Source organism: Rhopalosiphum maidis, chromosome 3 (genome assembly GCF_003676215.2).
Source record: "Rhopalosiphum maidis isolate BTI-1 chromosome 3, ASM367621v3, whole genome shotgun sequence".
NCBI classification, from domain to species: domain Eukaryota; kingdom Metazoa; phylum Arthropoda; class Insecta; order Hemiptera; family Aphididae; genus Rhopalosiphum; species Rhopalosiphum maidis.
In genome coordinates this window covers 17,569,508-17,586,494 of record NC_040879.1, presented here as the reverse complement: position 1 = coordinate 17,586,494, position 16,987 = coordinate 17,569,508, and the positions used below count along the sequence as shown (strand labels likewise).

Genomic DNA, 16,987 nt, shown 5'->3' with positions numbered 1-16,987 from the left:
ATTGTCGGGCCCTCTTATAAATCCAGGCTCGTGGGGTGCATCCCTTCTTGTAGTCCTGTATATATATATATATATATATATATATATATATATATATATATATATAAATAATATATATATATATTGTAATGGAAACTTCATCTATAAATAAAATACAACATTAAAATTATGTTAATAAGATTATGACAGTCCCTATTCCCATCTCGTCAATTATAATATGATATAATTGATAACAAAAATAATAATTTAGGTGATATGTTTTATTAAAATTTGTTATAGTTCTCATAAGTTTTTCATTGCCATCTGTGTGTCACCATCAAATTATCGTTCGTTGTTGGAGTTATTTCCCTCAGTAAGTCTAATGTCAAGTTTTGCTGATTAATTAAATCGGTTTTTGTAACTATTAATTTCTCCAAGTTTTTAAGTCGATCCCTGTAAATAATACGCTTATATTTTATATTCAAGATTGCGTTCACATTATATTAGTATGAAAAGTATAAACTACAAAAAAATATCTAGACACTGTTTATTCAGTTTTTTTTTGTTTTCTGTTTTAGTTATTACAATATGCAGAATTTTTATTATAAATATGTACCTCATTTCTGACATCTCTATATTATATGACTCCTTATTTGTCTCCAACTTTCTCTCTGTGTCAGCTATGATCGCAGAGAGCTGTTTTATTTCTTTTTGATATTTTTCTATTTCTTCCGATCGATTCGATTGTAATTCTAACACGGGTTTATTCAACCGTGTTTCCAAACTTAGTTTTTCTTGCGTCAAATTTTCGATCACATAATCTTGGTTCTTGATGTACTGTTCTTTGCGGTTAAGTGCTTTATGATTTTCAGCAATCAGATTTTCTAGATGTATTTGACATGATTTCCATTCTAAGCGCCTAAAAACAGAATAAATAAACTTGTTTCTTATAAGACGATTGATTTTTCTATATTTACTCATCTTCTATCTCCTTAATTTTTTCTGCATATTCACTATTATCGGTTTTTTCTAATAAAGTTAGAATTTTTTTATTCGCATTATCTAACTTAACGTCCGATTCTTGCAAACTAATAATAAAAATTAAAAAATAAAACTTTAAATTCTCATCAAATCGATATCGTGTTTAAATGGTTTTATGTAAACAAATTAATACATATACCGTTTCAGAAGATCGTTTTTTTCTATAATAACACTTTCTAATTCTTTAGTACATGAATCCAGCTTTTCTTTATAATAAATTTCTTCGCGCGTTTTCTGTTCCAACTCCAGATTCTGATACTTATCCAAAGCAGCTGTAACTGACTTCATCAACACTAAATTACTACTTTTCTCATTCGACAACTCCGCCATGACTGTTTTCAATTTGTCGTTGAACTGTTCCATATAATTATTCATTTTTTCCATTTCGACCTTTAATGGCTCAAGGTCATTGGTATTTGATAAATTGACAGCTCTCGTGTATCTATTATTTACATCCGCCTTCAATACGTTTTTGTGAATATTAATTTTACTCTACAATACATTAAATATTTATAATTAATATAAAATGATTAACTACAAAATTTAAGGTTTATTTTACATGATTATTAACAGTTTGTTTATTCGTTTCAGTTTTTAAGCTATTAACTTTCATTTTTGTATGTTGTGCATTTTTTATCGGCAATACTTTGGATTTTCCATCGTCTTCGATTGCTTTTTGTAACTTTTCTAAATATATCGGCGCATCACCTGTATACTAAAATATAGATTAAAGTAAGCAATTCATCGTAGTATTATATATTTTTAGTGATAATTACCTCAGCGGTGACAACTTCCTGGTTATTGCTAGATACCTTAACTTTTGACATCAGTTTGTCCCATCGCAATATAGCTGAAATTTAATATTTAATAAATTAATACTTGAAACATAAGCACACCGTTTACTAAAGTTAACCTTCGTCCATGTTTGATACACATTTATTTGGAATATTTTCATTTTTTACAAAATTTGTATTCGTTTTTGATTTGACGTTTTGCATTGTTAAATAATTTTTTCGAATGTTTGTTTTCTGTTTCGGGACTTGTTCAACTACAGTTACCTATAACATGCGTTAATTAATATCAATACTATCAAAAAATATAATTTTAAATGAAATGTATTACTTTTTTCATATTTTGGATGTCGATGTTATAAAAATTAAGTTTAATAACAATGACAAAATTAATATTTTAATATTTACTACATTTTAAATATTTGAAATTGCTTAGCAATGTGAAAACTAAAAAATATAATAACGCATTATTAATATTTTATACATTATTTTTAGAGCGTTATCTCTCAAGGCAGCGTTTTTTAGGACCCGTAAACTTATAAAAATTAGTATAGACTCATATGTATCAAATAAAAATGTAGCGGTAACGTAACGCACGTAAAATCTCGGATTGTGATGTTGTGAACCAAAATGTAATGAATACACACACCTAAAGAATATTTTAAATTAAAAGTTTTTTTTACGTATAAAAGTTATGTTGATTTTACAATATCACGTGTTAATCTTATAAACTGTATATTATTTAGTAATTAGTACCAAGTAAACGGAAGGTCGCTTATAAAGAAAAAATATGCTATTGAGTGTTTAATGCACGCTCTCATGTAATTTAAGTATATTTGTATAATAATTACTACATTTTAGTATTGTATACTTACCTGATCCCCTATTATACAAACTTTTTTTATAATATATATTTTTTAAAAATGAACCTTGTGATATTTGACTTAACCATTTATTTCTCCAATCTACATTTTTAGGGAAACTATGTAAATGAACATTTTTGTCCTTGACTGCATTTTTTTTTCTTGCTACCGCTCATACAGTCTTCAATAATACAAACCGGCATTAAAAATTATGATTTTAGTAAATATTTTTAATATTTTTAATACAATAATTTTAACATGATTAAATTCTAAAGCCCAGAATACTGCCAAAAAAAATTGATATTATGATAATATTTAAACCAATGAAAATTGGCGAAAGACCAATGCCATATTTGCGCAACAGAAAACATAAATACGTCTGTTGATATCATACCTAATTTATTATATCATGGAAACGGGCTTTACTCAGCAATCGGCATGCCAGCCATACGACACTAGCGATTATAACGTTATCCGGCAATACTAACTACCTAAGCGACAACAACGCTTAAAGCGGTATTCGATTTTCAGCGCAGCGTAATATTTTACTCATAATTAGGCGCGGATCTAGAACTAAAATTTGGGGGGAAGTCATTTTTTCGAAAGGACAAAAAGATAATACGCAATTAAAAAATAAACAAAGTAAATTATTAAGTATAATTGTACCTTTATTATTATTATTATTATTATTATTATTTTTAAATTTAAATGACTAAGTTTAACTTTCTTTGTTTTGTTTTTCCAAATTTTGATATAATTTCATCAACATTTATTGGTATACTTTTTGTGAAAAATTGTGCAAAGCGAGACCAGTGAGGCGTTCCTCTCGTATGTTTGAACGATTAAGGCGCCTGAGAGTCTACGTAAATATACAAAAATGTAAATTTATGAAATTTTACCTAATTAAAAATCCCGTTAACTCTCAATAATCAATTTTTGGCACAAATGTCGAGCTTGTTAATCAATTTAAAGATTTGGGTATAATTTTTGATCGTAAATTAAATTTTTCTCTACATACTGAAATGATTAAAAATAAAGCTTTTCGTAACTTAGGGTTTATTAAACGTATACTTGTGCTGCATTTTCAGATCCTATTCCCCTAAAAATCCTCTACTTCTCTCTTGTCCGTTCTAATCTAGAGTACTGCCCCCTCATCTGGATAAATAGTACGTCGAAACAAGCTCTTACGCTGGAATCTGTCCAAAATAATTTTTATGTTTTACCTCTTTTAAATTTAACATAAATAGACCTATCCACGGCACATATAATAATATAATGTTTTAAATTTTCTTAATATTTCTCTACTCTTTGACCGTAGTACACTTTTACTCTCTAATATTTTATAAAAACTAATATTTGGTTCAATAGATTGTCCTGAAATTCTATCTTTAATCCGTTTTAAAATTAATTAACATAATTCTAGAGATCCAAAACCCTTTTATCCACTTTTTTCAACAAAAAGTTATAACTTGAACTCTCCTGCTAACCTTCTCATGACTGCAGATAATACTTTTGTCTTTGATTATATTTGATTAATAATTTCTAAACTTGATTTGTATTCTATATCTACTTTAGCATTATTATTTTATTCATTCTCTAATTTTAAGTAGAAACTATAAATTATGTTTTACGTATTAATGTGTTCTTTCACGCACAATGTTAATGTTAATATTATTATGTTTTAGGACTCGCGTCCGTTTATATTAAATAAATAAATTAATTAATTAATATTATATTATACAGGTTGAGAATAATCTTATCTTTCCATCGAACAATTCCACTGAATTTTTATTTTTATATTTATTCGATAACAAAATAGCACTAGTAATGAGACGTGACCCTAACAATACTCGTATCGATACGATACGATTTTTTCCATACTTGCTTGAATACCATAAATATCTAATAAAAAAACCTATCTAATGTGGTTACAAACATTTCAACTTACAAATTTGTTTTCAATATCATACAAAAGTTGTATAGCTTTTAAATGTTTCCAAAAAATGTTTTTACTTCTGGGCTGATTTCCATTGCATATACTCCACATAAATTTAAAAAGTGAGCACTACATGGTGAGAATAAAGCTTGAGGATACTTTTCTTTTATTTTACTTTTCACGCCGTTGTATTTGCTATATATATTTGCTGCATTATCATAACCTTGATTCCTGCATAGTGTTAAATCTAAATTGCATTCAATTAAAATGTCTTCTATTTTGTTTGCGATATCAGCTCTTGTTTTTTTTTCATAGTCAACCATTGTTAGATATCGTTCTTGTATATCCCAAATTCCAGCATTTTCAAAAACATTTCTTATAACAAATACCACACGTCTGGAGTATCGTCTACAATAATTGCATAATATTAATATATTTTTATTTCTTTAATAGTTTTTTGTAGAACGTTTTTGGCACTAATTTCAAAAAATTCATTTTGACTGCGATGAGATAGATAGTGTGCAGATATTTTTTTATCGCCATCTTTAAACTCCTGAATAGTATCCAAGTGATTTTTCATTGTTTCACTGTAATGACTAACCAATTTTGCAGTTGAAATAAAAAGCCCACAGTCATCATAATCAATCGTTGAGTGTGTGCTCTAAATGGTAAATTATTTTCAGCTAAAAACAATGTGATATCTACTAATACACGAAGAAGTTTTCTCCATTTTTCTTTCTCTGTGTTAATAGAAACTTGTAAGTCTTTGTCGATCCCTTTTCTACCATGTATTACTTCTACCAAGTCTTTCCATAGTAAATATATTTTTATGTGTTTCTTATTCCCTTCGTGGTTATTAACCTTATCATAAAGCTTTTTCCAATTATTTCCAATACCATTTATACAGAACCCGACGGCTCAAATTCATTATCTCTTAAAAAAAGACTACACGGAAAACAAAACAAAGCTTTTTTTAGTGTACTCCATACAAGCCAGTCGCGTTATACTGTTTCTTTATTTGGTAAGGTTTTTTGGAAAAATGAGATGGGAAAAGAGTGATTCTCATGTTCATCATTGGAAAACTTTGATGGTTTAGTAGGTGGACTAACTACAGCTAAATAGTAGCGATCTGATTAACTAAGTTTTTTCCAAGTTGCTGGATCGTTACTTAAATTCAATGATTTTAATTCAATTGATGTTTAAACATCAACATTTCGTCAGATTGTTTGTTAGAATTGGCTTCAATAGTGCTTTTGGAACAAAATATACTGTTAATAATATTTTTATCAATTTTCTTTACACTTTCATTCTCGTTCAATTATACATATTCAACTATCTCATTATTTAATGTGTTGATAACGTTTTCAGTGATTTCTTTTGGATAAAGAACAATTGTATCATCAATTTGACCTTTTTTAGATTCTTCAACATGGATATTTAGTGCTTTTTCATTTTCTAATACCTCGAGGTCATCAATATCACATTGTTGCTCGTTAGTATTATTTTGAATCAAGTTCCTACTTGACATACACCAACCTAAATCATGTAAATTACGTTTTCTCTTTTCTTCTTTAAGTTTTTTATCATTTTTTGCCTTCCTCTTTGCAGCACCCGATAAATACACACGCTTTATTATTATTATTTTTTATTAACAACTCTTTTCATAAAAAAATAAGTAGTGTAAGTAAATTATATTAATTTAATTAATTTTGTTTTAAATAAATTATTAGAAATTAAAAAAAGTGATCGAATGCACAACGTTTAAAAATAAAAACTGTTGTTAATAATTTTTTTATATAATTTATAAGTACTATAATTATATAAAGCTTGAAAAATAGTAAATAAATCTCTCATATTTATTTTTATATAGGTGTAATCGTATTAGGTATGATTACAATTTAAGTATTATTCTATAAGTATAGGCACATATAATATACTGCTTAATGCCTCAATACAAAGGTATACTACTTTAAAGACTAATAGAAATATTAAAAAATAATCATTTTAATAAAAATAATAAGTACATATTTGAATCAATTATTACTTACTAATATTGGTGTTAATGCTATTCGGCATTAGCTCTTTACTGTGTAATTAAAAAAATACAGTGACACTATGATATACGTCGACTGTCGAGTAATAAATTAGCAACCGACTGGTGCGGCCATGCGAGTGTGTGCACAGACTGTGGTTTACTATTCAGAATAGTCAATTCTCAGTGCTGTGAAGTATTTGAGTAAAAGTATTCAAATACTTTTTTAAGTATTGAATAACTTTTTAAATATTTTCAGCATGAATTATTTTCAATGGTATTTTAAAAACTTTTTTTATATTAAATACTTATTTGTATTGAATACTATTGGTTTTTTTTTCATCTATTTTATTTTTATTCGAAATATTTGGTTGGGAAAGTATTATTGCCTGTTATTTGCTACAATAATTAAATAATAATTTAATTTAGTATTCTGTGTAATGTGTTAGCCGAAGATAACTATGACGTTTCTTTAAACAAAAAAAATAGATCAACATTTGGGAACATTGCCGACCAAAGATATAAACACCTTAAATCTTTTACTGACAATTAAAAAAGTAAGAATTACTACTGAGTTTTTAATATTTATAACTATTACTCTTATATAGGTATTATTCACTTATTTTAATATTAACATTTACATAATTAAAATAGGTTTTCATTAAATTCAATACTCCGCTGCCAGGTAGCGCTTCAGTAGAATGAGTTATTAATGTGGGTGGAACGACTATTACCGAGAAAAGGATAAGAATGAGCGATGAAAATTTTGAAAATATAATGTTTTTAAAATGCAATAAATATTTATTTAATAAATGAAAATGATGATAAAACCTAGATTAAAATCTACTATATGTCTATATTACATTAATTACAAACCTACTTTAAAAAACCAAAAGTATTTGAAAAGTATTTGAGTAGTATTTGAATTACTTGAAAATTGTATTTGTAAATTTACTTAAATACTTTTAAAAATATTCTTTACAGCATTGACGCATTTTCTATTCTACAATGTATTGGTTATGGGTTTTTGTCTAAAAATAACGGTTGCACCGTCGCCTATCGTAGCGAATCGAGCCTCGTTATCACAATCTACCCGCATTATTCGGCTGCATAGGCGAACATAGGTGCAGTGGAGGAAATTGTGTTGACTATTAGATAATAAAAGACATAAATTGACGAACAAAAATGACATGCTAGACGAATAGTTCGCGCGCAGCCGCGATTATAATTCACCGCAAATGTTCGCTTAAAATTAAACAACTTGTATTAAATTAAACCATTCGCTTTATGTAAAGCGAGCTTATAAAATCCGCCATCGTCCACGATCGATCGCGCGTGCCTAATTTTAGACAAACATTCTCCAAGACTGGCGACAGCTAAAATTAAACACGTTGTTTTGAATGGATCTATTCACACAAATGTTCACTTGCGTTTCCGTGAATATTTTATTTTAAATATTTTTAAATAATTTTAAATATTAATATTTTACATTTTGGTGATCAGTTATGGATAGTTTTTTCCTGGTGATAAGTACGTTACATACGCTTGTTCGTTTACAGTGTTGAGCCCAGATAAATACATTTTTTTCTTGATAAAGTTAAAGATAAATTATAATAATATTATCTATATAAATATGAAAATGACTTCATTATTTATTTATTTAGATAAAGATGGAAAAGAAACATTTTTATCCAGATAAATGATCGGATAATTTTTTTTATACTTGTTTATGGCACTCTTTTCTTATAAAATCTAAAACATGATATTTTATTAATTAATAATCATATTTAATATTAATAAGATTAATATAAATAACGGTTAAATGGAACTCTCACAGTTACATTTTTAATAATTATATACACTATCTTCAATGTCAGTGGACTCGATTAATTTATTTTTAATCATGAAACTCATGGTCTCACATTCATTTAAAAAAATGATTTACAAAGATTTGTATACCTAACTGGAACCCAAGATAACTTAAACTTAGGGTGTCTTATAGACGCAATAATGTATGTCTTGTTTTTTTGATCACTAAGTTCAAATACATAATTAAATCTTTTTTCTAAAGAACTTATCAATGATGAGCATAATAGTCTGCAATGCTTTAAATTCGTTGATTGTATTAATAGTTTTCTTAATACTATTAATGTTGGCACTACATAACCTAAATAATTATGTTTTTCTTCTTGTAGCTTATCAAGAGAATTTGCTAATGACTCTTAACAATATACAAAACTCGTCTAGAAATATATCGATATAACAAATGAAACTATCGTGCCTTTGAAAATGTCTACAAGTATTGGTATAACGAACCCTCCTCTTAACTTTTTTTCTCAGTCTCTTGAAATTATTTATACTGTGCGTGGACTGTAGTAATAATAAATGTGTAAACTAAATAAATACGAATTACAGAATAATGCTGGAAATATTTATATCATAAATTATAATATTATTTTAATTTACCATTATAAACATAACAATTAAATAATAAAATAAATAAAATTAAAAATATACAATTTTTGATTTTGATTAGTATAGTATATGATATAAAATTTTTTAGACCAGATAATAAATATTTACAATTTTTTTTATACTTAATAATAATTTAAATAAGTCCTAAAATAGATAAGTATTTGTAGTTTAAAAACAGTAAAAGCCATTTAACGAACATCGTCAATTAATAAGATGTATGCAGTAAATTAAAAGCATTAATGGATTTTAATCAATGTATATTTTGTATTATAACTTTTGTAGAAATACTCCAAGTCATAAAGTACTACACTATTGTCTATTAACACTACTACTATAATTTAACACTCAGTTACTCGTTTTGGCAATATTTTAATATAATGTATATATTATAATAATTAAACATAGTTTGATTTACTTAATTACATTAATATATTCAAAATACTAGTTTGAGTCTATAATTTAATTATCATCATCCAAACATACTTGGATAATAATTGTTTAATTTTAGACCTGTAATTAATTAATTAATTTTATTAGTTTAACGCGCGGCATGATAGATGGCGTTTTTGTAATGATATTTTTATTAAATTACGAGTGAAATTATTTACATGAATTCGTTGTTAATCTAAGACTTTAAAAGTTAAGTACATGCTCAAAGTTTAGAAGGAAAAGTACTATCTTCTGCAATATAATATTCAGTTAAATAATCGCAGTATTTAGTTAGCCTATCATAAATTGGATAAATTGGACATTCGGTCATTGAATCCTCAACAAAACAATCAAAAACTTCTTCAGGCTCTAAATAGTCTAAACGATATTCTGTGTAACCAACTACCAAGTGCCAATAATTTATAAGTAAACCACCATTCGTTTTAATCACTAACTAAACCAAATTTGTGTATGCTTCGCCATCATGAATACGTGAGGTGAAATCTACTACCGATTAAATTATTTGAAGGCCAAACTTTCGCTACAGCAATATGCAGGGCCGGCGAAAGCTATGGGTGACCTTGGCGACTGCTCAGGGCGCCAAACTGAAAATTATTTTTAATTCATTACTATTAACAATCTGCACAATTTAAAATATTCATTATCTAATGTCGTTTTAATTGAAGATACGTCTGAAATTTTCTCATATTTGTATAGTGCACTAGTTTTAATATTAATTATAGTTATAACTTATAAGTATCGAATTTAAAATTATTATTATTATTAATTTATTTTATTTTTTTATGCAATGTGGCAATTTTATAAGTTAATAATCTTATTACAATATTATATGATCAGGTAATAAAATTTAAAGTTATAATACAAAATACATACCTACTATAATTTTATTTAAACTTACTAAAAAACTTACTTTTATTACTACTCAAACTAGGTGAAGAACGGGTTAAGGGCGCCAAAACATGGTTTCGCCCAAGGTGCCAATACTTCTAGCGCCGGCCCTGGGCCAATACGAGTATGTATTGACATTTCAAAATCAATTATTACTTTTTTCAGTAAAAAAGTTTGTCGATTCAATTACACTTATTGATAATTTGATTAAACACATACGCATAAGTTTTAGATATTTAAATATTTTGTCGGACAACAAACAAATAACAAATGGAATATAATTTTAATTTTCAAAACCATGCATAATAAACATTCGAGCCAAAAATCGAGCACAGCATTTAAATGTTCCACCAGCGTAAATTGAATCAAAGTTACATTAAATTTTTTAATTTGTACATCTATAGATTTACGTTTACACACCATAATTATAATTATTTGTCTATTAATTCCATTTTCATTTGATGGTTTGTGGTCGTGTTGAATGGAATCTCGAGCACTCGTCACTATTCCATCAGTCGTGTATATATATTCTAAACAATTACGTTTAATTTACAGCACCAACGAATTGAGCCAGTTGTAATATTTTCTAAACTATAATTTTTCTTTTAGTTATAAAACGCAATAATTTTTTTCCTCTTTTAATTTCTAAAAACACAGTTATTTTAAATTTTAAGTAAAGTCTATTCAAATAAATTTATCTATTCGATTATAGTTGAGTTACTTGTCTGAGTTGTCCGATATATTGGTGCGACTGCGGTATCTACGTGATTTTACCTCGAATTGTACCTATCAGTATATTTGGCGCAATTTTCTATCATGATTTATCTGATTTATCGGCGAAATTACAGTGTATCATTTAATTTAGAATCTTAAGTTTCCTATATTTAAGCTGAATACATTTTGTTGTTGATTTCTCATACTCGTATCATACAAACTCGTAAACAGTGGTACCTAACCAAAATGTTATCTCTTTTACGTCGAATACCTATAATATTACTTTGGTCGAAAACAGATCCACTCGGTAATCAAGCCATTTACTCAATTATACCTATTTATATTTTCAGTCGTTCTAGATTTTTGAAGTCGTTACATGTTAACTTGTGATACCATACCTATCGTTACACAACTCGTTAATCGTTGTTTTATACTCGTTATAGCCATGCGAACGGACGTGCCAAGTGTTTAAACATAACTTTTCTCATACACAATTTTTCTTCACTTTGTTCAGCAACAATCGAAGATCGTTTAAATTAATAAACTTAAGTAAACATCTCATTAGTCAATGCAATTTATATGGTAAAAATGTTAGGATTAAATAAAATTGAATTACATTTTTACAATTGTTTTTTTTTTTTAAATAATTGTTGAAAACTCATTTTTTACACTCAAATTTTACACAGACAATTTTTGTAACATCACGAGTATAATAATAAAAATATTTAAAATTTATAAATTAAGTAAAAGACGTTATCTTATTATTTAATAATAAAAATAATTATGTTTAATCCGTATTTTTTCACATTCAATACATTTTTCTGTATATTGAAGACTTTATACGTGAATATTTTTAGAGCTACATGTCACGAGCCCTGTAGTTATTATATTAATTAATATAATAGGTAAATATATCTTAAACTGTGTTAGTATGTATCAGAAATATTATCATTAATATTAAATAAATAATCTTATATAGTTTTATTATCGAAGGGCCTATGCGATAAATTGTTTCCAAATACTGCTACAACCGTAGTCATAGTGTATGTGCGCCGTGCGGACCTAAATTATTATTGATAAAAAATTCAATCATTAACAATACTTTCCTTGGAATAAAATATATCAAATTTATAACTTTTGGCATTTAAAAAAGAAAAATACAATATAAAGGGTATTATCGGTGTTACAATTACTCATAGGGCAAAGCGGCGCCAAAGCCCTGCTAAATAGACATTATATATACTATATGCCTATGGAATATAAAATATAATATATAGGTAGTAATAGCTTAACTGTCTTGATTTGAAAAGTATAATACTTTTTACCTTGAGTCATAGAAATCCTAGTTCAGTACTAGTACTAGTAGTTAATTTATTTAAAAAAGAATCCTGCAATAGCTATTGGAGTTCCATAACTAATTAAATACATAATTGGTGTTACGGTATTTGTCAATATAATGTAATCAATTTTTGGTTAATTTTAGTTTAAACATTTTAGATAGTATTATGATTGTGTATTTTTAAAACAGTAACAACTTTTTCACTTTTTTTATCATATAATTACCTGAAATTCTAATGTAACTATACTTTTGAACACTTGGGCTGGGATTCTCTCAGTGGGGTCTAGTACTCATAATATATATGTATGAAATTAAACTAAATAAATATAAATACAAAAATATCGTCTATATTTCGCCAACGGATTAACAAAAAATGAAGATTATTGAAAAAAATGAACATATACATTAAAAAAAAAAAACCCATAATTATAAATTATATTTTTTAATATAGATTACTATTTTAAAATCAAAAGTTAATAGTTTAACTATTGAGTAAAAAGGTGAAAAAATTAAAAGTTTTTTATAATTTTTGAAAATCATGTAGGTACCTATCTAAAATGTTGATAAGTCAAAATTTTTGGAAATAATGAGTGCTCAACGATAAAAGACTCACTATGTATATGTCGCATCCATTTAGTGTAATCGTATTTTTTTATAAAATGGATATCCATTTTAAGTGGATGTGACATATATACCTAACTAATATGTTGATATTTCGGTTAAAAATTAAATTATTTAGATAGTTGGAAAATGTATCTTTAATACATCAATATTTCAATCAATTATTTTAAAATATATAATAACAAAATGATTTATTACACTTTTTACACTTACTTTGATACAGTCGAGCGCACTTGTAATTAAGTAGTGGTAGTAGTAATAATAATAGTTTATTGTATTAGGTAGTAGGTAGTAGAAGCAGTAGTAGTAGTAATAGCTTGTAAATACTATGTAGTGATTATAGTATTGGTGATAGGTATTATGGTATAGTGTTCCTTAGCGCAACTACTTCGACCCGCACAACCATCGACGATTATATATATATATACACATATACAGGGTGTGTTTTTCAAGTTTTTAAGATTCACAAGATATTTTCAATGCAAACTCTGGAATTTAGGCGATTCAGCTACATAATATAATATATTTTTATTAAACATGTAATATTTATATAATATTTTTATGTATCTATATAAATGGCCAAGTTTACAATGTAATTACAAATTTACTTTTAATTTTAGGTATTGTAATTATTTAAATACTTAATTAAATTTTTTACAGTAGGTATAAGAAATACGCAATTTAGCCGTCATCGCTCGCATAATTCCTATAATGTCATATCATGTTTTCTACCCTAAAATTATCGTACAGGCAAAATGTCAGGTGTTATAAAGATTATGAATTTATAGTATCTTGTACCTACCTCAAAAATTATTTAAATATTTTACAAAGTCCGTTCACTTAAACAAATTGCAACTAATAGTCAGCAAACGTCTGGACATCGATGCATAGAAAATAATATAAGAATATAATGAACAATATCTATTAAAAAGTCGGAATTCAAATGTTTCGGTCCCGTGAAAATAAAATATACAATGCAAAGCCATACGGTACCTTCTATAGTTATATCTATCTTATGTAACTAAGCTTTTCCAGACAAATTATAATTATGTACAAATATTAATTTGGCTCCAAAATATTTACACAAATAATATTATTTTAAGAGAAAAAAATTTGCTCAAATTCAAATTTCAATTTTTTTTTTATTTTGTAGCAATACTACAACCGAATAGTCCTGGAAAAATTACAATGAAATAATATCATATTATAACAATCATTTTTAGAAAACATCGGTTTAAGAATGCCACGGAATTTGACAGACAACATCCTCTATAAAAATTATAAATATAACATAGTGTATCGGGGAGAACCGAAAGTTTTACACTACAATTATAATACGTTTGAATATGTCTAATTTGTGATACACCCTGTACAGTGTACATACTGTATATATATATATTTATGTAATTTATGTATATAAAAATGACGAGTATATAACATGTACGTTGTATCGTTGTAAGTATATTATACCTATACATTATATGCGTATAAGTATATATATATATATACTATGTATTTTAAAATATATATATATATTTGGTGTATATAAACAGCGCATACACAACGCTGCCACGGCAGTCGTTTCGAGACTTGATCAATAAACCGCATTTCGGGAACGGCCGCCCTTTTCCGCGAGTTTATTTTCGCGTGCCGCCCGAACGCCCGTAAATGTATAGGTATACTGTATATAATATATTTATAAAGGTACTTGTACAATATTATACATAGATGCTCGTAAACAACACTACATTCGTATTGTAGGTATGTAGATACAATTTTGAGACAAAAAATCTTGCAAATTATAGCAGTGGTCCTAACTCGACAGAAGTTAAAAAACGAGTGTTTTCCAGAGCCCTAGAAAATTTTAAAACAATACTTTTTTTAAAAACCTAGTATTCAAAAAATTAAAAAAAATATATTTTTTTTAAATTATTAAGTATGCTAAAAATAATCTAAAGTTATAAAAATCATAGTTAAAAATTGAGAAAAAATGAAATTTTATTTTAAATTTAATCAATTTTTAATAATAAATTAAGGCGTAATATAGCCTATAAAGTAAAACAAAGTATAGAAATGTCTATAATTTTGAAACTAAATCTGAGCTTTGAAATCAGCTGATTGCACCATTGTTTTTAACATAAAAAAAACTTATTTTTTCGTCATAATTAGAAAAAAAACTAATATACAGCATGTCTATAAATAACTTAACCATTTAAAAAAATTATTATACAACTAAAATGATAATACAAACATTTTTTGAAAATTTCAAGTATCTGCGGTTATTTGCATTTAAATTACAAGTTAAAACTAAGTACAAAAATCGTTTGGAAAGAAATAGATGTTATCGGGTTAATATTCAATGTCATAACAATTTTAAATTTAAACAGTCACATCAAATTAATTTGACTTTCCAGTATAATTTTTTTTTTTTTTAATATAGGTTGTAAAACATATAAATACCTTATTATGATGTTTTTCAAATCTTATAGGATTAAAAACAAAACATTTTATGAATTTTTAACTAGAAAATAATTTATTAATTTCGCGATTTTATTAATGTCAAAATCCTGACTTTAAACACTTAAAAACAATATTGTAACTATAGATTTTCGATATTTTTTAATTGAAAAATGATGAACCTATGAGGAGCTTTGTATTACAATTTTAAGTATTTATATCCAACGAATTATTTTTCAAACGACATTTATAAAAAAAAAAAAAATTAAAAAGTTGAAAACTTCTTATGTCTATAAATAATTCAAAAGTAGTTAGAATATTTTGAAAATGTTGTCGTAAATATAAAATGTTAATATAAATATTTGATGAAAAATTCAAGAATCTATGGCTATTTTTTCTTGAATTACATGAGCATTTTATCGATTACTTATCGTGACACATACTCAAAAAACATATTATTTATCATTATAAAATCAATAGATTCATTGCTTCTCACAATAACTAAAATCTTTCAAACTTAAAAATATATTTTCCATGAGTTACCTACTAGTTATTGTGTTTCTAGTTAATTTTTTATTCAACACTATTATAATTTATAATCAATACGATTTGTTGTAAAAATTAAAAATATCATTATTATGTATTTTTATTATGTATGCTTCAATTTTCAATACTAAGGTTGGGTTTGGAAAAAAATTGACATAATTTAAACTTTGAAGAAGTTAAAATTAAAAATCCTCAATATTTTTTTCTGTAAGTATCAAAAAAAAAAAACTAAGAAATGAATTAAGGTAAAACGGGCATTCAAATCCAAATTTTGACAAAATTAATTTTGTTATTAAATGTAACTTGAGAACAAATAGCCAAATATATATATATTTGAGTTTTTCACCAAATATTTTTATTATCATTTTTTATTTGTTACGATTAAGTTTTCAAAATATTTCTACTATTTTTTAACTATTTCTAGGCATAAAAACATGTTAATTTTTAATTTTCTTTTTTACAGATATTGATTAAAAATAATTTGCTTGGTTAAATTCTTGAAAATTGAGTATTTTTAAAAATGTACTAATTTATAAGTGTTTAAAGTCAGAATTTTATCAAAATTTATAAAAATGGCAAAAATTAGTAAATTTTTTTTAAATTAAAAATTCATAAAAATGTTTGTATTTTTACCTAAGATTTGAAAAATCAATACACTGCTCTTTATAAGTTTTTCAACCTACATAAAAAAAAAAATTCTACTGGAAAACGAAATCATTTTTTATAAGCATTTTAAGTTTTATGTTTTATTCTTTATTTTACGACATTGGATTAGATACTTAACATTTTCATAAAATAGTTATGATATAATTTTCAAAAATTAAAAACGTTCAACAAACACTATTTAATCTATTT

General features: G+C 26.0%; 1 protein-coding gene across 1 annotated transcript; it reads right to left on the bottom strand.

The window, feature by feature from the left end:
• Positions 1–293: 293 nt before the first annotated feature.
• Positions 294–4,933, bottom strand: LOC113557772 (zinc finger MYM-type protein 1-like). The gene is made up of 7 exons (XM_026963327.1): positions 4,688–4,933; positions 1,934–2,078; positions 1,797–1,870; positions 1,160–1,512; positions 957–1,067; positions 596–898; positions 294–432 (listed from the first exon to the last, which is right to left on the bottom strand). The coding sequence occupies exons 1-7, from the start codon at positions 4,931–4,933 to the stop codon at positions 294–296; spliced, it is 1,371 nt and encodes a 456-aa protein (XP_026819128.1).
• Positions 4,934–16,987: the final 12,054 nt, after the last annotated feature.